The sequence below is a fragment of the Hyla sarda genome, chromosome 2 (assembly GCF_029499605.1).
Source record: "Hyla sarda isolate aHylSar1 chromosome 2, aHylSar1.hap1, whole genome shotgun sequence".
Taxonomy (NCBI): domain Eukaryota; kingdom Metazoa; phylum Chordata; class Amphibia; order Anura; family Hylidae; genus Hyla; species Hyla sarda.
The window spans coordinates 397,756,590-397,781,770 of record NC_079190.1 but is presented as its reverse complement, the minus strand read 5'-3'; the positions used below and the strand labels follow the sequence as shown (position 1 = coordinate 397,781,770).

The 25,181-nt window shown below is 48.8% G+C and overlaps 2 protein-coding genes across 5 annotated transcripts in view; one reads left to right on the top strand and one right to left on the bottom strand.

Annotated features, from left to right (window-relative positions):
• The window catches only part of SARM1 (sterile alpha and TIR motif containing 1), a 184,226-nt gene that overhangs the window by 44,740 nt on the left and 114,305 nt on the right, over positions 1–25,181 (bottom strand). For all 4 annotated transcript variants that reach the window (XM_056558731.1, XM_056558733.1, XM_056558732.1 and 1 more), the window contains one exon: positions 15,252–15,870. In XM_056558731.1, coding sequence (XP_056414706.1) covers positions 15,252–15,870 — 619 coding nt within the window. The remainder of the gene's footprint in view (positions 1–15,251; positions 15,871–25,181) is intronic.
• VTN (vitronectin) overlaps positions 24,711–25,181 on the top strand; it is a 96,413-nt gene continuing 95,942 nt past the window's right edge. Inside the window, exon 1 of the mRNA XM_056558739.1 lies at positions 24,711–24,802. The gene's annotated coding sequence lies outside the window, so the exon portion shown is untranslated. The remainder of the gene's footprint in view (positions 24,803–25,181) is intronic.

The window sequence follows — 25,181 nt, the reverse complement described above, 5'->3', positions numbered from 1 at the left end:
TCTAAGATCAGGCACCTCCCCATTTCTAACTCAATAACCCGTCGGCATTCAACCGGAGCGGTAAAAAGGACCGCCACCCCACTATACGGCTCAGCCGCAAGAGACCAGTGGGAGGGACCGCGCCTCCACTCTCTTCTGGCTTTTACCAGGGAGGCTAGATCTGACAACCTGGTCTCTTGCAGATACAAAATGTCGGCTTCAACACGGCCGAGAAAATCAAAGGCTGCGAATCTAGCCGTATCAGACTTTATGCTGGCACAGTTAATGGATGCCAGCGTCAATGGGGTGAGTGCCGCCATCATGGGTGATTAAGTTAGATGGCCTCACCTTTATTTCTTCTTCCCCTTCTTCTTCGTGCCCTCATCCCCAGAAGAAGAAGAAAGGGCAGGACCGCTTTTACCCCTTTTTTTGGACTCACTCTGGTCCATATGGTCCCCGTCTCCGTCCGACCCCGGTCTAGCCCTGCCCTCTGAGGAAGGTGCCTCAACAGGACAGGGCCCAGTTCCCCCCAGAGGCTCTCTCTCCCTAGGCACCTCGCCCTCACCTTCCCCCTCCAAGGAGGGGGAGGAGATGTTATCAAGGACGAGGTACCGGTTTGACAGGTCAACCAGAGGGGGGGCAGTCAGGCTTCCGCTTTGGACCCGGCCCGCAGTACGAGGGAGAGAGGGCTTGGACCTCTTCTTTCTCCCTTTCCTTTTGCCCTTGTCTTTCTTTTTGGCCTTCTCTACACTCTCCTCATCCACACTTTCATAGTGGGAGGAATCGGAAGAGTCGGCCATATTGCCTTCCTCTTCGCCCAGTCTCCTGACCTCCTCATCCAGCACGTCCTCCTCCAGGGCTTCAGTCATTTCAGGGCCAGCTTCAGGAGCAGGGGCCGGAGCTACCCCCGTCACTTGGGCACTCTCCTGCTCCCTACTCCTCCTCCGATTTTCCTCCCGCCTTAGTTTGGCGGGGCCCTTCTTCCTCACTAGCCCTGGTGCGCCCCCATCCCTGCTCGTACCCTCTCCAGCCGAGGCAACTTCACAGCTCTCCCCAGCCGGAGCGGCCGCCGCACGGGCGAAGGCGCTAGGACAACGGCTGAAAGGGTGCCCGAGGACACCACACAGATGGCAGCGGATCTGCCTACAGGATGCGGCCAGATGACCCACCCCACCACACAAAGCACAGACCTGTACAGTACAAGCTGCGCTAAAATGGGTGGGGCTACCGCACCTGTGACAGACCTTAGGCTGCCCCTGGTAGAAGACCTGGATCCTGTCACGTCCAAGGAAGGCGGCTGACGGAATGTGGGCAACCGTACTCCCTGAACGCCTGAGTTTGACGGAAAACGTCCAGGCCCCGGACCAGATCCCGTGCTCATCAATGTTTTTCTTGGGCATGTCCGTCACATCCCCATACCGACCGAGCCAGGTCATGATGTCGTAACAAGAAAGTGACTCGTTACGGGTCAAAACGGTCACCTTCTTGACCGAGTTCTGACGGGAAATTGCCTTTACGGCAAAATCCCGCCAGCCGGGCTCGTTCTTCGCCACCTCGTAGTTTGACCAGAAGAGTTCGAGACCCTCTGGCCGAACGAAACTGACGTCAAACTCGGACGTACCGTAGGGGTGGATCAGGGCAAAGATGTCACTCGCCCTGAATTCCATCTGGAGGAGGAGCTCAACCACTTTAGCGCGAGGTGGGCACGCATCCTCACCCCTCCAAATCAGACGGACCACATTCCTGCGGTTATTGTCCTGCCCGGTTGTCGGGAGGGACCAGACCACCTCCCCATTCTGCTCTCGGAAAGCCCCCAAACCGTGCCTCTCTATCCAGAAAGACAGGTCGACCTCACCCCTTCCCTCTACCTGGATCGACCTGTCTCCCCTACGCAGAGCCTCCAGGAGGCGCTGTTGCAAGTAACCCCCGGGGACGGACGGAGACGGGGACCCCCCTGGACCCCCGGCAGCGACATTAGCATAGCTCCTAGGAGCAGTCACTGCCGGGGGGGCAGCCGGGCCAGACCCAGACCCAGACCCAGAGCCACCATTCACACCACCACTCACACCACCACTCACATCATCCTTTTTCCCATTCATACCACTACTCCCACCAACATTCACTCCACTGACACTCCTCTCATCCACAACACTACTACACTCAGCATTCTCACTCATACCCTGCCTAACTGATTCTGGGCTGGCTGGGATTTGTAGTACCGCTGGCTTAATTTCCGGCTTGGCTGCTGCTGCTGCTGATGATGATGATGGCTCCTCCTTCTGAATGATCAATGGTGCCTCCTGAGTCTGGGGCTGCCCCACCGAGCGCACCCCAGCTCCTCCCACGGCGCCATTGCCGGACACTGATCCCGACACCGGGACACTCCCCCCCCTCACAGGGGAGTGCCCTGCAGTGCCCGCAGAACACACTGTACTCGGGGGACCGCCCCCCGAGCACACAGACACAACGCTCTCTGGCGCCCGGACACTCCCCCCCCTCACAGGGGAGTGCCCCGCGGCGCCAGTAGTGCCCACAGTACTCGGGGAACCGCCCCCCGAGCACACGGCAGCATAACTTGCCTCTGGCACTTGGACACGCCCCCTGCCACCCTGGGGCGGTCCTGCAGTGCCAGAGCTGCCCGGCATGTGCCCATCCTGCCCTTCCCTACCGACAGGATGGGTGGGCTTCACAACTATTGCGCCCTTAGCCTTTCCTGACGCCTTACTGTACTCCCCGTGCTGGCCCCGCTCCACCACAGGAACGGGGTCTGGCAGTTTGGGGGAGCCCGCAGCCTGAACCAGCTTTGCAGCTGGCCCAGACTGCTGGAAGGGGACAAATACATATTGTACCGTCTCCTTTGTCTTCCTTTTCTTGGACCTCTGCTTGACCACCACATCTTCACATTCCTCGTCCCCAAAGGTGAAATTCTGGAGGTGGGCTGGGGACTCCTGCATCACAATTGCCCTCAGCAGACCCCCAGCCTCACCCTCCACGTCATCCTCCTCACTCTCGCTTGGCGGAAGTGCCACCTGTCCAGCCTCAATGTAGCTGTCCTGGGTCTGGGTGTCACCTGGAGTAGCTACAACTCCCACACTTTCCTCCATCTTCTCCTCTTCACCACCATCCTCACTATCTTCGCCGCCACTACTCTCCCCATCATCCACCTCCACCTTACCTGGGGATTTCGTGGCGGCAAACCGATCGCTGTTGATCAGCTTCTCCTTGAAGAGACCGCTCCCCTCCAGTATCTCCGCTCTCCTCGCCTCCAGCTTCACAATCTCGCCTTTCAGCGATGTTATCCTCTTCTTCAGTTCTGGCTTGCTCTTTCTGGATCCGGTACTCATCAGACTCTGGGTCGCACGCAGATCCTCTCTGGCCATCCTCAGCTCCTTGCCGCGCTGCTCGTACTCCGCAAACCTTGCGGCCATGCGGGAGCAGTACGTGGAACTGGACTCGCCGGGCCCACTCTCCGACCACATCTCCACACTGCTTTTCCTTGCCTTTCTTCCACCAGTTGATCTCTGGCTGGCATCCATAGCCTGGGTAGCAGAGCCTGCATTGCTGCAGACTCTGCCCGATCTTCTCCCGGCCGGAACAATGGCTGTCGAAGTTTTCACTCCACTTCCCGCCAGCCTGGAACGGGGAGTGGAGCCACGAGGCTCCATTGCAGGAGCTTCTTCCCCAGGAATCTGCCACAAACCTGGGGAAGGCTTGTTGGAAATCTCTGCTTGCTTCTGCTCTGCTGGAAGTCTCAGGAGACACACCCGCACACACCCTGCTGGGAGCTGTAACTCTTTTTATTATAAAAATGAAAAACAAATCTGATACAAAACATAAAACAAAAACAAGCTTAACCAGCTATAACAAACATAACATAAATAAAATTACAAAAACAAAATCTGCCTAACCGGCCAGCCCAAATTTACTAAAATATACTTTTACTTTTTTCACATACCAAAAAACTAAATATCACACTCAAACACGCATTCCAAAAAGAACATAAAAATAGCCCAACTTGGCTTATAAAAATATATAAAACATAAAATAAGCACGACTTGGCTATAAAACAAAAGAAAAGGAACATAAAGGTAGCACAACTTGGCTGTAACTCAAAAATGACCCTTACCCAGGGGAAAAAAAAAAAAAAAAAAAAAAAAAAAAAAAAAAAAAAAAATATTTCAGCACAACTTGCTAATAAATAACACTCTGCCTCACAGCCAGAGATCCACCGGTGAAAGAAGGGCAGGGAAAAGCAGCACGGAGACGCGGCCGGAGAGAGGGCCCAAAGAGCCCAGCCCCACGCACCGCCCCCGCACGGCCGCAAGGCCCGCGAAGCACGCCCAGCAAGGCAAGGAGCCGAGGACGGCCAGAGAGGATCCGCGCGCGGCCCAGAAACCGGCGAGAGCCGGACCCAAAAAGAGCAAGCCACAACCGAAGAAAAGGACAACACTGCCGAAAAGCGAGACCGCGAAGCCGGAGGCGAGGAGAACAGAGACACCGGAGGGGAGCAGCCCCCCCAAGGAGGAAAAAATAAAATATAAAATTTTATACACAAACATGTATACATGCATATACGCAAGCATACACATACATATACATACACATATACATATACATATATACATACACATGTATATACACATAAACGCACACATATACATACACATAAACACATATGACACGACTTAACTACTGGCCCGACTGCACTATACACTATATAATATAAAACAATATAAATACAAAACCCAATATATACAAAACACAATATATACAAAACTTACTGAAAATACACAAAAATATACTACAGAAAACAACGGAAAACACCTACACTAAAACTGTCCCCTCACCCACACCACCCCTCCTGTACATGGGTCAGAGTCCATACCGTCCATACAGTTCTCAAAGTCCAGTCCTTAACTGACCCATGTCAGGACCCCAAAACACCACAAAACCACCACCCACAAATACACCCTCCCCACCTAACACTCCTCCCAACCAACTTATATACAAACTTATACATTCTGAACCACCACCCCCTTTAGGCCCAAGTTTGGTTGCCTGTAAGCCCTTCATACCATGTAAATTGAAAACAAAACAAAAAGCTAATGTGCACATGCATCAGCCCACCACCAGGGAGAAGGATGGCAGACCTGATACATAAATCATTTTATACTCTTTCCCTAACTCCCCCTACAATTCTCCCTAATTCTATCCCTACAATAAATCTGACCCTGCCCTCACCCTATCTCTACCCCTATAACACTGCCCCTAACCAAAAATAAAAGGTACTCTACCCAAAAGGTTTAGTACCTAGGGCACGTGAAATGAGAAACCTCTCCACAGGAGAGATGCCCTACTGGTACCAAGACTGCCATACTCCAAAGACCTGATCTTCCCGAGGTCACCGGTGATGTTCCTACAGACCTCCACCTCGGAGAGGATTTTCTGTTGGGTCGACACTAAGCACCGTGCGTTCCACGTGTAGTACCTAACCACTAAACTGACTAAGAATAAAGTGCCCCGATCTCGGCCACCCAGGTTCCTGAATGCCCCATAAGCCCACTCCGGATAGGCAAGGCCGGCAAGTTGACTCCAGCCGATGGAAGCGCCCACCCTGTTGTAGACCCCTATGTTAAAGGGACAATGAAGCAGGAAGTGGTCCATGCTTTCCAGCGTGTCCCCGCACTCTTCTCGGGGACATCCCCGGTCATCAGAGTTCCTGTACTTCAGGTTGTCCTTTACACATAGCTTCCCCTGAAAGCAGCGCCAGGCCAAGTCCCAAAACTTCTGGGGGATCCTTTTCATGTTTAAAAGATACAACCCCTCCCTCAGATCCCGACCTGGGCAGTCCCTGAGCGCCAGAGGCTTCTGGAAGTGGGTCAACAGAACCCGTTTGTCAAGGAACTGCCTCGACTGGGTCCTGATCTCCCACACTCCCAGACCCCACCGACGTATCGCCTTCAGAGTCGGGGTAGCGTAAGCCGGAAGATATCCATGGGGCGTACGGAGGTCCTTCACTTGCCCTCCTGTCTCCCATTCCTGGAAGAAAGGCCGAAACCACTCCTTGCAGGAGAGTACCCACGGAGGAGCCCTCTCTGACCAGAGGTTCGAGATGTTAGCTTTCAAGAAGGTGTTCGTTAAGAACACCACAGGGTTTACCATAGATAAACCCCCTAGTCTCCTCGTGCGGTACGTAACCTCCCTCTTGACTAGGTTCAACCTGTTCCCCCATAACAGTTGGAAAAACAGGCTGTAGACCCTAGTGTAGTAAGCCTCTGGTAAGATACATACACTGCCTAGATAGATAAACAAGGGGAGCAGGTACGATTTGGTCAGGTGTACCCTTTCCCTGAGGGTCATAGACCAACCCTTCCACTGGTTCACCCTCTGAGTGGCATCCTGGAGCTTACCGTCCCAGTTTTTGGTGGGATAATCATCCTGGCCGAATGTGATGCCCAGAATTTTTGCTGAATCTTGGAGCCCTGGAAGGGTGTCCGGGAGATCAAACGTGGGATCTCCCCCTCCCAGCCAGAGACTTTCACACTTATCCCGGTTGATCTTGGACCCGGATGCCTCCGAGTAGCGGTCCACCTCTGACATCACCACATCGACCTCCTCCCGTGAGGAGACGAAAATAGTGACATCATCAGCGTACGCCACCACTCTCTGGGCGACATCCGGCTCCGCCAGAGTCATCCCGACTCCCGCCAACGGCCCACAATCTACCCTCCGGACGAAGGGATCGACTGCGAACACGTATAACAGCGGGCTCAAAGGACAACCCTGACGGACTCCGGACCCCACCTCAAAAGAGCGGCCAGACCAACCGTTCACCAGCGGGAAACTCTCTGCCCCTGCATATAAGGTGACAAGCCAATTCACAAAAGTACTCGGTAAGCCATATCTCAGGAGGACGGACCAGAGGTACTCGTGGTTCACCCGATCAAATGCTTTGGCCTGATCCAAGGACAGCATGTACCCCTTCCAGAGACCCGCACTACTCCGCTCCACTGCCTCCCTGACACTGAGGACCGCACTTAAGGTGCTTCGGCCCGGAACAGAGCAGTGCTGGGCCCCCGAAAGGAGCCGGGGTGCAAACTTCACCAACCGATTAAACAGTATCTTGGCCAGAAGCTTCCTGTCCGTATTGAGAAGAGCTATGGGCCTCCAATTCTCAATCCGGCTAGGATCTTTACCCTTTGACAGAAGAATCAGGGCTGACCTCCTCATTGACTTTGGTAGAGTGCCCGAGGAGAGACACTCATTGAATACCTCAGTCAAGAGGGGAGCTAAAGACTCCTTAAAGGTCCTGTACCACTCGGATGTTAAGCCATCCGGGCCTGGCGACTTCTTGGGGGCGAGCCCCTCGATCGCCAGTCTCACTTCCTCTTCCCTGATTTCTTCTGCCAAAACATCAAGAGAGGGGTCTACCCCTGGCTCAGGAATAGTTTCAGCCAGGAAAGCCGACATCCCGTCTCGATTTAGATCCTTCCTTCCCAAGAGGTGCGAGTAGAAGGATCTGACGACCTCCAGGATCCCTGATCTGGACCGATTCAGAGATCCCGTACTATCAATCAGTCCTGAGACCACTTTACTACTCACTGACATCTTACAGTTCTTGTAAGGGTCGGGCGAGCGGTACCTCCCGTAATCCCTCTCAAAAACCAAAGATGCGTGCCTATCGTACTGACACCCCATCAGCAAGGATTTCACTCTGGAGATATCCTCCCGGCTACCTCCAGTCGAGACAAGGAGCTCGAGTTTCCTCCTCAGACCCCGATACAGGCGGTACCTATTCAGGGACCTGAGGCTCGAGAGCTGGCGGAAGAACCCCGCAACCCGCTTCTTGAATATCTCCCACCACTCTGACTTACTACTACAAAAGTCCAGTAAAGGTACCTGACTCTGAAGAAAGTCCTCAAAGGACTGTCTTATTTCCGCTTCCTCCAGGAGGGACGAATTCAGCTTCCAATAACCTTTACCCATCCGGGGGGTCTCTGAAACATTCAAGGAAAACAAAATCATACAGTGATCGGAGAATTCCACCTCAACCACGGACACTGCGGAAGAGACGGCTTCCTCCTTTAAATAAAACCTGTCTATCCTAGACCTGCAGCTACCTCGATGATAGGTGAAACCCACGTGGCCTGAGGGGCTCCGGATGTGGGCGTCCTCTAGGCGAGCTTCCCTAACTATATTATTGAGGGCCACGCTATCGTAAGCCAGCGGACCATTGGAACCTCTCCTATCTTGGGACCTCGTGACATTATTGAAGTCCCCTCCAAAAATCACTTGCCGGCTAGTAAAAAGGAAGGGCTTAATCCTCATAAAGAGATCTTTGCGGCCCCACTTGGTTTGTGGGGCGTAGATGTTAATGAGCCGGAGCTCTTGCCCCTTCATGAGGACATCTAAGATCAGGCACCTCCCCATTTCTAACTCAATAACCCGTCGGCATTCAACCGGAGCGGTAAAAAGGACCGCCACCCCACTATACGGCTCAGCCGCAAGAGACCAGTGGGAGGGACCGCGCCTCCACTCTCTTCTGGCTTTTACCAGGGAGGCTAGATCTGACAACCTGGTCTCTTGCAGATACAAAATGTCGGCTTCAACACGGCCGAGAAAATCAAAGGCTGCGAATCTAGCCGTATCAGACTTTATGCTGGCACAGTTAATGGATGCCAGCGTCAATGGGGTGAGTGCCGCCATCATGGGTGATTAAGTTAGATGGCCTCACCTTTATTTCTTCTTCCCCTTCTTCTTCGTGCCCTCATCCCCAGAAGAAGAAGAAAGGGCAGGACCACTTTTAACCCTTTTTTTGGATTCGCTCTGATCCATATGGTCCCCGTCTCCGTCCGACCCCGGTCTAGCCCTGCCCTCCGAGGAAGGTGCCTCAACAGGACAGGGCCCAGTTCCCCCCAGAGGCTCTCTCTCCCTAGGCACCCCGCCCTCACCTTCCCCCTCCAAGGAGGGGGAGGAGATGTTATCAAGGACGAGGTACCGGTTTGACAGGTCAACCAGAGGGGGGGCAGTCAGGCTTCCGCTTTGGACCCGGCCCGCAGTACGAGGGAGAGAGGGCTTGGACCTCTTCTTTCTCCCTTTCCTTTTGCCCTTGTCTTTCTTTTTGGCCTTCTCTACACTCTCCTCATCCACACTTTCATAGTGGGAGGAATCGGAAGAGTCGGCCATATTGCCTTCCTCTTCGCCCAGTCTCCTGACCTCCTCATCCAGCACGTCCTCCTCCAGGGCTTCAGTCATTTCAGGGCCAGCTTCAGGAGCAGGGGCCGGAGCTACCCCCGTCACTTGGGCACTCTCCTGCTCCCTACTCCTCCTCCGATTTTCCTCCCGCCTTAGTTTGGCGGGGCCCTTCTTCCTCACTAGCCCTGGTGCGCCCCCATCCCTGCTCGTACCCTCTCCAGCCGAGGCAACCTCACAGCTCTCCCCAGCCGGAGCGGCCGCCGCACGGGCGAAGGCGCTAGGACAACGGCTGAAAGGGTGCCCGAGGACACCACACAGATGGCAGCGGATCTGCCTACAGGATGCGGCCAGATGACCCACCCCACCACACAAAGCACAGACCTGTACAGTACAGGCTGCGCTAAAATGGGTGGGGCTACCGCACCTGTGACAGACCTTAGGCTGCCCCTGGTAGAAGACCTGGATCCTGTCACGTCCAAGGAAGGCGGCTGACGGAATGTGGGCAACCGTACTCCCTGTACGCCTGAGTTTGACGGAAAACGTCCAGGCCCCGGACCAGATCCCGTGCTCATCAATGTTTTTCTTGGGCATGTCCGTCACATCCCCATACCGACCGAGCCAGGTCATGATGTCGTAACAAGAAAGTGACTCGTTACGGGTCAAAACGGTCACCTTCTTGACCGAGTTCTGACGGGAAATTGCCTTTACGGCAAAATCCCGCCAGCCGGGCTCGTTCTTCGCCACCTCGTAGTTTGACCAGAAGAGTTCGAGACCCTCTGGCCGAACGAAGCTGACGTCAAACTCGGACGTACCGTAGGGGTGGATCAGGGCAAAGATGTCACTCGCCCTGAATTCCATCTGGAGGAGGAGCTCAACCACTTTAGCGCGAGGTGGGCATGCATCCTCACCCCTCCAAATCAGACGGACCACATTCCTGCGGTTATTGTCCTGCCCGGTTGTCGGGAGGGACCAGACCACCTCCCCATTCTGCTCTCGGAAAGCCCCCAAACCGTGCCTCTCTATCCAGAAAGACAGGTCGACCTCACCCCTTCCCTCTACCTGGATCGACCTGTCTCCCCTACGCAGAGCCTCCAGGAGGCGCTGTTGCAAGTAACCCCCGGGGATGGACGGAGACGGGGACCCCCCTGGACCCCCGGCAGCGACATTAGCATAGCTCCTAGGAGCAGTCACTGCCGGGGGGGCAGCCGGGCCAGACCCAGACCCAGACCCAGAACCACCATTCACACCACCACTCACATCATCCTTTTTTCCATCCATACCACTACTCCCACCAACATTCACTCCACTGACACTCCTCTCATCCACAACACTACTACACTCAGCATTCTCACTCATACCCTGCCTGACTGATTCTGGGCTGGCTGGGAATTGTAGTACCGCTGGCTTAACTACAGTCTTTTTTTCTGGCTTGACTGCTGCTGACGATGGCTCCTCCTTCTGAATGGACACCGATCCCGGCACCGGGACACTCCCCCCCCTCACAGGGGAGTGCCCCGCAGTGCCCACAGAACAAACTGTACTCGGGGGACCGCCCCCCGAGCACACGGACTCAACGCTCTCTGGCGCCCGGACACTCCCCCCCCTCACAGGGGAGTGCCCCGCGGCGCCAGTAGTGCCCACAGTACTCGGGGAACCGCCCCCCGAGCACACGGCAGCGTAACTCTCCTCTGGCACTTGGACACGCCCCCTGCCACCCTGGGGCGGTCCTGCAGTGCCAGAGCTGCCCGGCATGAGCCCATCCTGCCCTTCCCTACCGACAGGATGGGTGTGCTTCACAACTATTGCGCCCTTAGCCGTTGCTGACGCCTTACTGTACTCCCCGTGCTGGCCCCGCTCCACCTCAGGAACAGGGTCTGGCAGTTTGGGGGAGCCCGCAGCCTGAACCAGCTTTGCAGCTGGCCCAGACTGCTGGAAGGGGACAAATACATATTGTACCGTCTCCTTTGTCTTCCTTTTCTTGGACCTCTGCTTTACCACCACATCTTCACACTCCTCGTCCCCAAAGGTGAAATTCTGGAGGTGGGCTGGGGACTCCTGCATCACAATTGCCCTCAGCAGACCCCCAGCCTCACCCTCCACGTCATCCTCCTCACTCTCGCTTGGCGGAAGTGCCACCTGTCCAGCCTCAATGTAGCTGTCCTGGGTCTGGGTGTCACCTGGAGTAGCTACAACTCCCACACTTTCCTCCATCTTCTCCTCTTCACCACCATCCTCACTATCTTCACCGCCACTACTCTCCCCATCATCCACCTCCACCTTACCTGGGGATTTCGTGGCGGCAAACCGATCGCTGTTGATCAGCTTCTCCTTGAAGAGACCGCTCCCCTCCAGTATCTCCGCTCTCCTCGCCTCCAGCTTCACAATCTCGCCTTTCAGCGATGTTATCCTCTTCTTCAGTTCTGGCTTGCTCTTTCTGGATCCGGTACTCATCAGACTCTGGGTCGCACGCAGATCCTCTCTGGCCATCCTCAGCTCCTTGCCGCGCTGCTCGTACTCCGCAAACCTTGCGGCCATGCGGGAGCAGTACGTGGAACTGGACTCGCCGGGCCCACTCTCCGACCACATCTCCACACTGCTTTTCCTTGCCTTTCTTCCACCAGTGGATCTCTGGCTGGCATCCATAGCCTGGGTAGCAGAGCCTGCATTGCTGCAGACTCTGCCCGATCTTCTCCCGGCCGGAACAATGGCTGTCGAAGTTTTCACTCCACTTCCCGCCAGCCTGGAACGGGGAGTGGAGCCACGAGGCTCCATTGCAGGAGCTTCTTCCCCAGGAATCTGCCACAAACCTGGGGAAGGCTTGTTGGAAATCTCTGCTTGCTTCTGCTCTGCTGGAAGTCTCAGGAGACACACCCGCACACACCCTGCTGGGAGCAGGAATCACTGTCTATGTCAGTGTTTTCCAAGCAGGGAGCCTCCAGCTGTTGCAAAACTACAACTCCCAGCATGACCGGACAGCCAAAGGCTGTCCGGGCATGCTGGGAGTTGTAGTTTTGCAACAGCTGGGGGCACCCTGCTAGGGAAACACTGGTCTACGTAGAGGACAGGAGCTTTTTCAGGGTCCTGTACAGTACAGGCAATGTCCTAAAAAAGTAACATGGAGTCGCCCTCACCTGGTGTCCAAAGGAGCAGGTAACCCTGCACAGGTAAAGTGTACAGAACGTGTAATACCTCCCTGTACTGTAGGGGGCGCTACCAGACATCAGTCAGTGCATACGCTTCAGTAATACAGGTGTTTTACAAGTAAATTGCCCATTCTGATTGGTCAGTTTTTCTGGCCATTGACACGTTTTGCAGATCTGGACTGTCTGTACATTGTATGTCGAGTCTGGTTTCAACTTACAATTATCCAGAAAAGACCATTGTATGTAGAAACTAATGTATGTTGAGTCCATTGTAAGTTGAGGGATCACTGTACTAGCAGAGTGCAGGAAAAAATCCTGAAGCTATTTAGAATAATAAACAGCCTGGTGGGATTAGGGTGGAGCCAGGGGCAGCACAGTCTATAGGTGCACAACCCTGCCTGAAGCTGCACTGTGTGTAACTGTCTTCTCCCAGCAGGAGATTCGGGGCACTGAACATTCTATCCGGGTCACAGCCCCAAATGTTTAAGCCTAGTGACGCCACTGATCACCAGAAAACGCTATGGGAGGTTTATCATCTTAAAAAAAAAATTAAAAAAAATAGAAATTAGCATTTTTTTCTGCAAGCTCCAGCCATGCACAAAAAAAAAGGACTATTTGCCAGGGTTTTTATTTTGAGAATATTAATATTATTTCAGAGCTGGGGAACATTTCCTCCTATGCGCCTGCAGATAAATTCGACATGCTCCTGCACTGGCAGGGAATGATTTAGGCTGGCATGTAAGAGGACATTCTTGTTACATTTTCCCCACTGTTTTTACCATGATTTACATAATGGCAATTTAGAAAAAATCTTGCCAGAGACACGGTTAAAAAATCTAAAGGATGATTTTGCAGTGATGATTGTTATAAGAAAATCTGATAAGTTTAACTGTTTTTATAACTGTAAAAATACAGTTTTGATGACACTTTTTGGCAAAAAAAAAAAAAAACAACAACAACCAATTTTCCTGTGTGTGAACATGGCTTAAGGGTTGTGGAAATCCTATTGCCCGACACCCGGGACATTCAGTTCTAGGCACCGGGCAGGTACATTTTTCAGGCATTTAGCCCTGATTTGAAAAGTGCAGCGGCACTCAGGGTGTATAGAGCGGAATACTGACTCGAGCGCGTTCCATACCATACGAAAGTGCAAAAATTGTCCCCCTCCTTAAGAAGTTTAATTATTTTTAGGTCTGCTTGTTATGTTTTTATTAAATACCTTATATATTGGTTGAAATTATTTTGTGTACCAGGACAAGTGTTTGTTTATTTATTTTATTTCCACACCCCTAAAAGTGCCGTTTTGCTCAGGTTTTGTGATGCAGTTTGTAAAGTTTCAGGTAAATTGTGTTTATCATTAAGTGTAGAATGTATTTTATCAACTGTTTGCCATACTGTGTAACTAAAAAGTAACCTATTTTGTGAAACTGTGAAAAACGTGCCTGTGCAACATTTTACTCAAAACATCATCCTCCTTCACATAAAGTAGGCAGGAAAGCTGCATGTTGTAAGGTGAAGTTTCAATTAGTTATTTTAAAAAGGGAATTTTCAGTTTGGAATCTACAGCACATGCCATAAATGTCCAATAGACGCCGCTATCTCGAGATGGAGACAGGGGCCTATGAGTTAGCCTATGAGCAAGCTATGCTGTTTATGTCAATAGGAGTTATCCAAATTGCATAAAACAGCTGTCTTCAGCTTTCTGACCCCCTGAAAGAGCTCACAGAGAAATTGGAATACCCCTTTAATTATGTTAAAGGGTACCTGTCATCCAAAAAAAAACTTTTCATATATTAGAGATTAATGTATGCAGAATAACTTTCCAATAGCATGCTATTAAAAAATATGCTTCTTTCTATTTAATTTTCCACTTTGAAAAAATGACCACTAGGGGTCTCCCTACCAGTCCTTTTTTTTTTTTATAGATTTCAGACTCATGCAGGAGTCCTAAATCTCAGACTGCAGCCGGAACACAGAGAAACTCACCACTGCTCATTGCCATGGAGCAGTGTTGAGCTTGTCTGTGTCCCGGCTGCAGTCTGAGATTTAGGACTCCAGCACGAGTCTGAAATCTATAAAAAAGGACTGGTAGGGAGACCCCTAGTGGTCATTTTTCAAAGTGGAAAATTAAATAGAGAGAAGCATATTTTTTTAATAACATGCAATTGTAAAGTTATTCTGCATACATTAATCTATAATATATCAAAAGTTTTTTTGATGAAAGGTACCCTTTAAGTACTAAGCAATATGATCTGTGAAATACCACTTTATTTAATTTATTTATTTTTATTTATTTATATAGCGCCTACAGATTCCGCACCGCTTTACATTTTCTCTTCTTAGTGGAGGGCTCCCTTAAAGGGGTACTCCACCCCAACACATCTTATCTCCTATCCAAAGGATAGGGGATAAGATGTCTGATCACTGGGGGTTTGGCCGTCATGCCTCCTCTTATAGACATGAATCGAGTGGACGTGACGAAGTTTGCTTCATGCACCGGATGATGACTGGGGTGCCGTGACAGAGATTGCCACTGGGACGCCCTGCCACAGCACCCCAGTCACAGAGCTAACTCTGCTCCGTGATGGGCGACCACAGCCATCATGTCCCCTCCATTCATGTCTATAAGAGGCATGACGGCTATGTACATGAATGGAGGAGGTGTGGTGTGATATCACGAACACATAAGCTCCAAGCTTCCATGTACATAAATGCAGCAACGCCGGAACGGATATCACAGGGGGTCCCAGCGGACGGACCCCCTGCGATCAGACATCTTATTTCCTATCCTTCGGATAGGGGATAAGATGACTATGGGTGGAGTAAGCCTTTAATATATGATTTTTTTTTTATATATACATTGATATACATTTCTCTCCAGTAACTCATAATATTATTGATTCAGTGATTCTGGAGAGCATACATTGAATTCACCTTTGTATTCTTGTGCTGGGATTTAATAGCAGCTTCCACACACAAGTAGAAGGCAGCAATGCACTGGGCTTCTAACCGGGAGCTGTCCAGCAGGGGTACAAGACGTTGAAGGTCACCAGCCGTCCTTCCCTGTGGGCTATCAGTATTGTTCAGAAGACAACGGGCATATTCCTCAGGGTCCAAGGTTGAAATGAAGGGTTCCACTAATGCCAATGTGCCAGACCTTTCAACCTCCTTCTCAATTTCTTTGTTGGTTGCTAATACAGTGATTGCAAGACATGCATGAAAGCGTATCTGGTCATCCTCTTTTGAGAAAACTAAAGGGAACAACCACTCGGCCGTCTTTCTCTCTGTCATCAGCCTCTGATTAGAAGGTCCGCCATACATAGCACAGTTGGCCAGAGCCATGGCACAGTGTCTCAGTACTACTGGATCCGTCCAGCGACACCAAAACAAGATTGAATCCAGACCTCCATCACATATCAGCTGTCTGCAGGTTTCTTCTGAGTGTTTAAACATGTGCTCAAGGATTCCAGACAGATGTCGGGCAAGTCTGGGGTCATCTCTTTCTTTTGAAATGTTTAAGATAACACCCAATCCCACACGAGCAATGCGATCTCTGCAAATAAAGTTGCACAAAATACATCATATAAGAGATACAATTCATGTGCCATTGTGTGCTGTCAAGATTTTCTCAACTTTAGTTGTCCTGTCCGTGACTTTAGTGATGTCAAACATTAGCAACCAAATGGATTATTCCTCTGTCTACAATATGATTGCTGGATAATTTTCAACATAGGGCCAAAATTATCATTTATGTCCCCTAGATTGTCAATACTAACAAGCAGTCTACTAAATGTTATTATATTGCATCATTCTGTGTCTGTTCACATGGGGGGGGGGGGGGGATCTACCGCTTTGAGTTTAAGCTGCAGCGGATTTTCTGCAGCGGCAACAGATCCCCCTAAAATGAATATAATATGCTGCGGGTTTTGGGTGCATGGAACTCACTGGAAACTGCCTGTTTGAACGTAACCTAAAGGGGTATTCTAATTTCATAAAGTTACTATTTTTCCACACAATAGGAGATAGATTTCTGGATCAGTGGGGTCCTGAATGCTGGGACATCTGCCAATCCACAGAATGCAGTAAAATAGTAGACCCAAATGAACAGAGTGGGCCACACGTGCAGCAACCACTCTATTAAATCTCTTTGAGATTTCCAAACACTGCCAAATGATCGGACCTCCACTGCTCCACAAGTTATGCCCTATCCTGTAAATAGGGGATAACTTGTGATATTAGAATACACCTTAAAATTTTAGTTTTACACATTACTAAATGGATTCAATAAGCCACTAGCGCACCCATACCAAAGTTGAAGGTGACAAATGTTATTAGTATGGCTTTACTAATTTCTGAGTAGACTAGATACCCTTGTGGCCACTGGAAAGTCAACTTTTAGCCTTTTAAAGGGTACCTCTCATCAAATAAACTTTTGATATATTTTAGATTAATGAATGTTGAATAACTTTCCAATAGCATGTTAATGAAAAATATGCTTCTTTCTATTGTATTTTTCCCGATCAGTCCTGTCAACAAGCATTTCTGACTCATGCTGGAGTCCTAAACACTCAGAGCTGCCAGCCTGCTTTGTTCACAGCCAAACAGGCTGTGAACAAAGCAGGCTGGCAGCTCTGAGTGTTCTCCTTTGTGAACAAAGCAGACTGGCAGCTCGTAGTGTTTAGGACTCCAGCATGAGTCTGAAATGCTTGCTGCCAGGACTGGTAGGGAGACCCCTAGTGGTCATTTCTTCAAAGTGGAAAATTAAATAGAAAGAAGCATATTTTTTAATAACATGCAATTGTAAAGTTATTCTACATACATTAATCTATAATATATCAAAAGTTTTTTTGATGAGAGGTACCCTTTAAGCCAACAACCTGATAAGACTAGATCCTGCTCAGCTCACAATCACCCATTGGTAGACAAGTTATATTATAAATGGGAGGATTAATGGTTTAAATTAAAACGTAACTTTTTACACAACCTGAACTTATCTGATAGCAGAAGTGCTCACAAGCAAATATATTTTTTTGTCTTTCTTACCCCCTAACACCTGTCTAAAGTTTCAGCCACTCTATAGAATCTCTACAGCTGCTATAAGTCCGCTCCTGCTTAGCTGTGATCAATTGCTTCTTGGATAGTTGATTACATCTATCTACACTCATGTGTGCTGTTATCAGTAGTAGTGTTGTCAGTATAAGTAATATACAGCGTTTTACTTGCTAAAATGACTGTGTTCTAAATATAATGCAGTTTGTCTACTGGATCATGTTAAAAAAAAACAATCCATAAGACAAATTGAGTTTTATTCAGCAGGCAATCCAGTCAAACACACACACTCCTCTAAGGGCTATAGAGGAAAGCACAATATACAGGGTGGGCCATTTATATGGATACACCTTAATAAAATGGGAATGGTTGCTGATATTAACTAACCTGTTTGTGGCACATTAGTATATGTGAGGGGGGAAACTTTTCAAGATGGGTGGTGACCATGGTGGCCATTTTGAATCCAACTTTAGTTTTTTCAATAGGAAGAGGGTCATGTGACACATCAAACTTATTGGGAATTTAACAAGAAAAACAAACAATGATGTGCTTGGTTTTAATGTAACTTTATTCTTTCATGAGTTATTTACTAGTTCCTCTTTGTTTACAGCCATTGACATGTTGTCGAGGTCAACACGTGAGGAGCGGATAGAAATTGTGTTGATGTCTGGTGAACGCAGTAACCGGGTCATTGCAGCAGATTTCAATGCAAGACACCCTACTAGACCACCCATCTCCCATGCTACAATTAGCAAACTGCTTGCTAAGTTTCATGAAACTGGTTCAGTGATGGATTTGCCAAAATGTGGACGCATGAAATCTGTCACTAATGAAGAAACATCAGTGGCTGTCCTAGCTTCATTCAGCAAGAGCCCACAGCGTAGCACTCGCCGCATGTCACTGGAGAGTGGCATTAGTCGAACATCCCTTCGGCGGATATTAGCTACTCACAAATGGCACCCTTACAAACTCCAACTACTGCAGCATCTCAACGAGGATGACCCAGCACTGAATTTGCAGAATGGGCAAAACAAAGATTGGAACAGGACCCTCAGTTTACGCAGAAGATTTTGTTTAGTGATGAGGCAAACTTTTATGTGAATGGTGAAGTTAACAAACAAAACCACCGCTATTGGTCTGACACTAACCCACATTGGATAGATCCCTCCAAGACTGTTGGAACACAAAAATTGATGGTATGGTATATGGGGTACAAAGATAGTGGGGCCATTCTTCATCAATGGAAACCTCAAGGCCACTGGATATGCAAAATTGCTACATGATGATGTGTTTCCCTCTTTATGCACTGAAGCTGGCACGTTCCCTGAGTTTTTCCAGCAAGATGGTGCACCACCACATTATGGGTGTCAGGTCCGAGCATTCCTAGATGAACAGTTTCCTGGAAAGTGGATTGGTCATCGTGAGCCAGTTGAATGGCCCCCAAGGTCTCCCGATCTGACCCCCTTAGACTTTTATCTTTGGGGGTCATCTGAAGGCAATTATCTATGCTGTGAAGATACGAGTTGTGCACCACCTGAAACTACGGATACTGGAAGCCTGTGCTAGCATTTCTCCTGCGGTGTTGCTATCAGTGTCTGAAGAGTGGGAGAAGAGGGTTTCATTGACAATCCAACACAATAGGCAGCACATTGAACACATTTTATAAGTGGTCAGAAACTTGTAAATAACTCATGAAAGAATAAAGTTACGTTAAAACCATGCACATCATTGTGTTTTTCTTGTGAAATTCCCAATATTGATGTGTCACATGACCCTCTTCCTATTGAAAAAACAAAATTTGGATTCAAAATGTCCGACTTCAAAAGGCCGCCATGGTCACCACCCATCTTGAAAAGTTTCCCCCCTCACACATACTAATGTGCCACAAACAGGAAGTTAATATCACCAACCATTCCCATTTTATTAAGGTGTATCCATATAAATGGCCCACCCTGTAGATCAGTGCTGGCAGAGAGGGTCACATCCACTGAAAAACAGTGAACTTGAAAGAATGGCGGCACTGAACTGGGGCCAAAAGCTGGGGAATTAGCACCATAATAGCAGAAATCTAGGCTTTATGAGCACAAAACATTACTCAAGTACAGTATCTCACATAAGTGAGTCCACCCCCTCACACATTTGTAAGTATTTTATTATATCTTATTATGTGACAACACTAAGGAAATGACCCTCTGCTACAATGTAAAGTAGTGAGTGCACAGCCTGTATAACAGTGCTTAATGCTGTGTCTGCTCAAAATAACTCAACACACAACCATTACTGTCTAAACCTTGTCAACAAAAGTGAGTACATCCCTGAGTGGAAATGTCCAAATAAGGCTCAAAATGGCAATATTTCACCATAGCTTCACAGGTTGCCACTGGAATCTTCTTCCACTCCTCCATGATGACATCACAGAGCTGGTGGGTGTGAGGGTTTAGGTCTGGAGACATGCTTGTCCAATTAATCACCTTTACCCTTAGCTTCTTTAGCAAGGCAGTGGTTGTCTTGGAGGTGCTTGGGGTCATAATCATATTGGAATTCTGCCCTTGGGCCCAGTCTCTGCTCTGCTTCAGTATGTCACAGTACATGTTGTCATTCATGGTTCCCTCAATGAACTGTAGCTCCCCAGGGCCAGCAGCACTCATGCAGCCCCAGACCATAACACTCCCACCACCATGCTTGACTGTAGGCAAGACACACTTGTCCTTGTACTCCTCATCTATTTGCCACCACACGCCTAACACCAACTGAACCTAATGCATTTATCTTGGTCTCACCAGACCACATGACATGGTTCCAGTAATCCATGTCCTTAGTCTGCTTGCCTTCAGCAAACTGTTTGCAGGCTTTCTTGTGCTTTATCTTTAGAAGCTGCTTCCTTCTGGGACAACAACCATACAGACCAATCTGATGCAGTGTGCAGAGAATGGTCTGAGCACTGACAGGCAGACCCTTTCAACCTCTGCAGAAATGCTGGCAGCACTCACACTTATAGCCTAGGCCATATCTATTTAGAGCAACAATTCTTTTTTTTTTTTTTCCTCAGAGAGTTCCGAGGAACCATGTTAAACTTCCAGTGACCAGTATTAGAGAGTGTGAGAGCGATAACACCAATTTTAAGACCCCTTCTCCCCATTCACACCTAAGACCTTGTAGAACTAACAAGTCACATGGGGGAGGGTGGCTAATTGGGCCTAATTTGGACATTGCCACCTAGGGGTGTACTCACTTTTTTTCAGCATTATCACATGAAAAGATATAATACAATATTCGAAAAATGTTAGGGGTGTGCTCCCTTATGTGACATACTGTAAGATCAGGGCATTTTTCCGATTTTTCTTGGAAACTCAGGTACACTTAAAAGGGGTACTCCCACCCTAGACATCTTATCCCCTATTCAAAGGATAGGGGATAAGATGTCTGATCGCTAGGGGCCCGCCGCTGGGGACCCCCGCAATGTTGCATGCGGCACCCACCTGTTTCTTGTCCGGAAGCGCTGGAGGGTCTGGGTCGCGACCACAGGAACGGAAGTCCGTGATGTCAGGACTCCGCCCCCGTGTGACGTCACGCCCCGTCCCCTCAATGCAAGTCTATGGGAGGGGGCGTGACGACCATCACGCCCCCTCCCATAGACTTGCATTGAGGGGATGGGACATGACGTCACACGGGGGCGGAGTCCTGACATCACAGACTTCCGTTCCCGTGGTCGCGACCCAGACCCTCCAGCTTTTACAGACAACAAACAGGTGGGTGCCGCATGCAACATTGCGGGAGTCCCCAGCGGTGGGACCCCCGCGATCAGTGATCAGACATCTTATCCCCTATCCTTTGGAGAGGGGATAAGATGTCTAGGGTGGGAGTACCCCTTTAAGTAAAATGCACATGAGTCATAGCAAGTTGAGCAACACATGACTGCGGGACTTGACTATTGTAGTCTTTAACCATAGCAACACACAGGTCTGCATACAAATTGTAGACACAAATATTGACATTTTCTTTTAAGTTTCAAATTATTTTATTTTAGGAGCTCTTTTATGTATTAAAAATAACCTGCAAACACTTGCTCAGGGACTCAGCACACACAGTTCTCAGGGCATGAATATAGTCATACTTCTTAGAAGGCTTACTAAAATTAGCATGGTAAATGACCGATACCTTGCCAATTAGAGTATTTTAGAATGTATACTTTAGTGGTCGCTGGAAAGGAAGTGAGACTGTCTGTCGAGAGCTTAGTACGCACAGTACAGTCTCTTTAAAACATGCTGCATCCTGAGTTAGAGTAACAAATCAATACAGAAGGTTGCCCCATAATACACAGTGTTTGCATACCCTCATCTATGTTTACATACCCTTTATAACCATCTGCTGTACACAGTTTAGTATAACGTGGGCTTGTTGGTAGGAATGTATGTCTGATGCCTGTATACTGTTTATATGGTTGCAGGGTTTGTAATTGCACTCTATGCCTTTTGATTGGTGTCAGGTTAGTAGAAATGTAATTATTACTATATTGAGGGAATTTGTCAGGCATGTTAGATGCCCAGGGCCGGCTGAGAGGACTTCATCTGGGGCTAGTTATACCCCAGCGCTAGAAAATGAAGTCAGCACCACTCATTGGGATACATTCTTTTTATCGACAAACTGGAGCCGACAGTGAAGTGATATTTTGCGAGCTTTATGCGGGGTTCACACTAGAGAAAATGAGTGGAGAATCTGTGTGGAAGGCCGTGTTAAATTCTGCATGGATTTTGCCTTGAATCAGACTTCCTCTGACTTCAGTGGGTTTCCGGAGTGGATGCGATTTTTGGGCGAAGAATCTACATGTTCGTTCTTCTGGCAAAATACAATATTATAATCCCATGAAGTCAATGAGACTTTGAATTTCTGCACTAAATCCTACAGCAAATGCAGTAGAAACTCCACATCATGTCTACTCTATTTTACCATAGAGCAGAGAGAGGATTTCAGAATGTGAATATACCCTTAAGTGTACACTTACTTGTGCATTTATCTGAATGGGTTTGCAGAGATGCATGAGCTTACCGCCAAAACAACCCAATTCTGATGGTGGAATTTATATTGAGTTGCAGAAATGTCAAGTACAAATAAGCCGTATGTGAATATACACTAACTGTAAAGAGGTCAGTATAGTCCTAGCCGGGTCTGCCAAATTGCTTAACCTCCCAGCTAGCCCCAGTCATGAATGTTTTACATATAAATGCACCATCTGGAAGGGTTTAATTTACCAATAGGCACAGCAGGAAACTTTATCATTTGTAGGTGTTGGATGTAGGGTGAATTGTCTATGACTATGACTGTCTGTTATTTCCAAGAATATACAAAAATGTATACAATTATACTGGATAGGAAAGAAATAGATGATGAGTAGATATTAATATTTGTGCTCTATTGATTGCAATATGAGGTGTAATGTCATTTTGCGGCCCTATTAATACTGTGGCCTTTGTATAGCAAATATGTCTATGTTTCATAAGCTTCACAGCAGGAAACAAAAGTATAGTCTACCATGGAGCCCTGAAATGTGATGTAAACAGGGCCCAACTTTAAGCCATTATTTTAGTGCTACAGACAGGGATGTGGAAATCCTATCGTCCGTCGCCCAGGACATGTAGTTCCAGGCGCCGGGGTAGGTGAATTTTTCATGCATTTAGCCCTGTATCCGGCAAGCAGGGCCAGACCGTCTTCCCCTTTTATTTTTATAACGCCGGTGTGAGGTGTAGACTGATGGGAGGAGCGTTTGTAAAAGAATGGGGGGCTCACCACATGTCGAATACACAATGGGTGCTACTACTCAGTATAATGAAGACTACCATAACACCAAAGAAAGAGAAATACTGTATAGAGTGCACACCACATAAATATAATATAATCAATAGTCTTTATTATTTACCAAATACAGTACAAAATACACATAAAGGGCTAAAACCAATTAAAAAGCTAAACAAAGCATGACCCAACATGGGAGGGGGGCCCCTCTCCCATGTTGGGTCATGCTTTGTTTAGCTTTTTAATTGGTTTTTAGCCCTTTATGTGTATTTTGTACTGTATTTGGTAAATAATAAAGACTATTGATTATATTAAATTTATGTGGTGTGCACTCTATACAGTATTTCTCTTTCTTTGGTGTTATGATGGGAGGAGCGGACGCAGACTTGCATGCAATGCAAGTCTGCACCTCACACCGATGCTCAGGGTGTATGGAGCGGGCTCCTGACTTGAGCCCGCTCCATACCCGGTGGCCCCCGGCGGATTTCCGTAGCTGGGGGCCGCCACTAAGAGCCCGGCATGCGGCTATTGACGTGGCCGGCTATTAACCCTTTAGATCACCACTGTGGAGGTAGCTGGAGGGCTTACCTCTGCATTCATGGCTGCCCCCGTGGATCTGCATTTTATTGAGCCTGCCTTGAGCAGGCTAAACCAAATGAACACAGATCAATGGAGTTCAATAGAATTCATTCAGCCTGCGCTCGCTCCCTGCCTGTCAATCAGACAGGGACACACACGCCGGGTATGTCTTCCACACTATTATGTCTGCTGCACGCCGGGTACACTCTGCACTTGGATATGTCTTGGGGAGAGCCAGGTTGGGGTAGAGCGGAGCGGGGTTCGTGGTTTTCAACAGGGGGGGGGGGGCGGAGGAGGTAGCGCCGCGGCCATGGCCCTAACTTATTGTTTTCCACACAGGGTGCCTCCAGCTGTTTCACCACTACAACTCCCAGCATCCCCTCCCAGCCAATAGATGTCAGGGCAAGCTGGGAGTTGTAGTGGTGAAACAGCTGGAGGCACCCTGTGTAGAATAACTAAGGGCGGAAGTCAGACCCCCCAGCAGGCATCAGTGACGTTGTGCCTACTGGGGACCCTTTGGATGGGACCCTAACATGCTAAATCAATTCACCTTCTGCTGGGCATATGGCATCTGACTGGGTGACATGCAGGATCCACTATCAAATTGAAATTGAAAACCTCCTATGAGGTGACCCCATTTTGGATGGGACCCTGACATGCTTGTGTCAGGTGAACCTTAAAGAGGTACTCCGGCGCTAAGACATCTTATCCCCTATCCAAAGGATAGGGGATAAGATGCCTGATTGCGGGGGTCCCGCCGCTGGGGACCCCCGTGATCTTGCACGCAGCACCCCGTTACAATCAGTCCCCGGAGCATGTTCGCTCCGGGTCTGATTACTGGCGATCACGGGCCAGAGCATTGTGACATCACGGCCCCGCCCCCATGTGACGTCACATGCGGCGTGGCCGTGACATCACAATGCTCCTTTGGATAGGGGATAAGATGTCTTAGCGCCGGAGTACCCCTTTAAAGACTATGAACACCTTTGGTCAAGAAGAAAGCAGGAAGAGCTGATCTAAGGGGGACTTGGCAACATTGGGATGGCAGCAGCACAGGATGCAGGCAGGTGAGTATAACAGTTTTTTTTTTTATGCCTGTCTGAGCCCAAAGAAAAAATATGTGATGCCAGACAAACCCTTTAACATCACATAAGTGGAACCCTGAAAGATTTGAGGTCCACTAAACTTAATAAATAAATTAATATAGCTAAATAGATTTGCTGATCAGGTATGCATGCAAATGCTGTAGGAAATGGTGATATGTGAAATATACGGTGATGAAGGCTTTCGAGGAAATGCTTTAGGAATCCCTTTTGAGGAATGCTTTATTCACCCTCTCCCCGCCATGGTGCTGCTGCTTGGAGATAACTTATTCTATTCAACTGCAATTCAATGGGCGATCAGATATACTGTCTCTTTAAAGCCTTTTATAACTTGTCTAAGTAT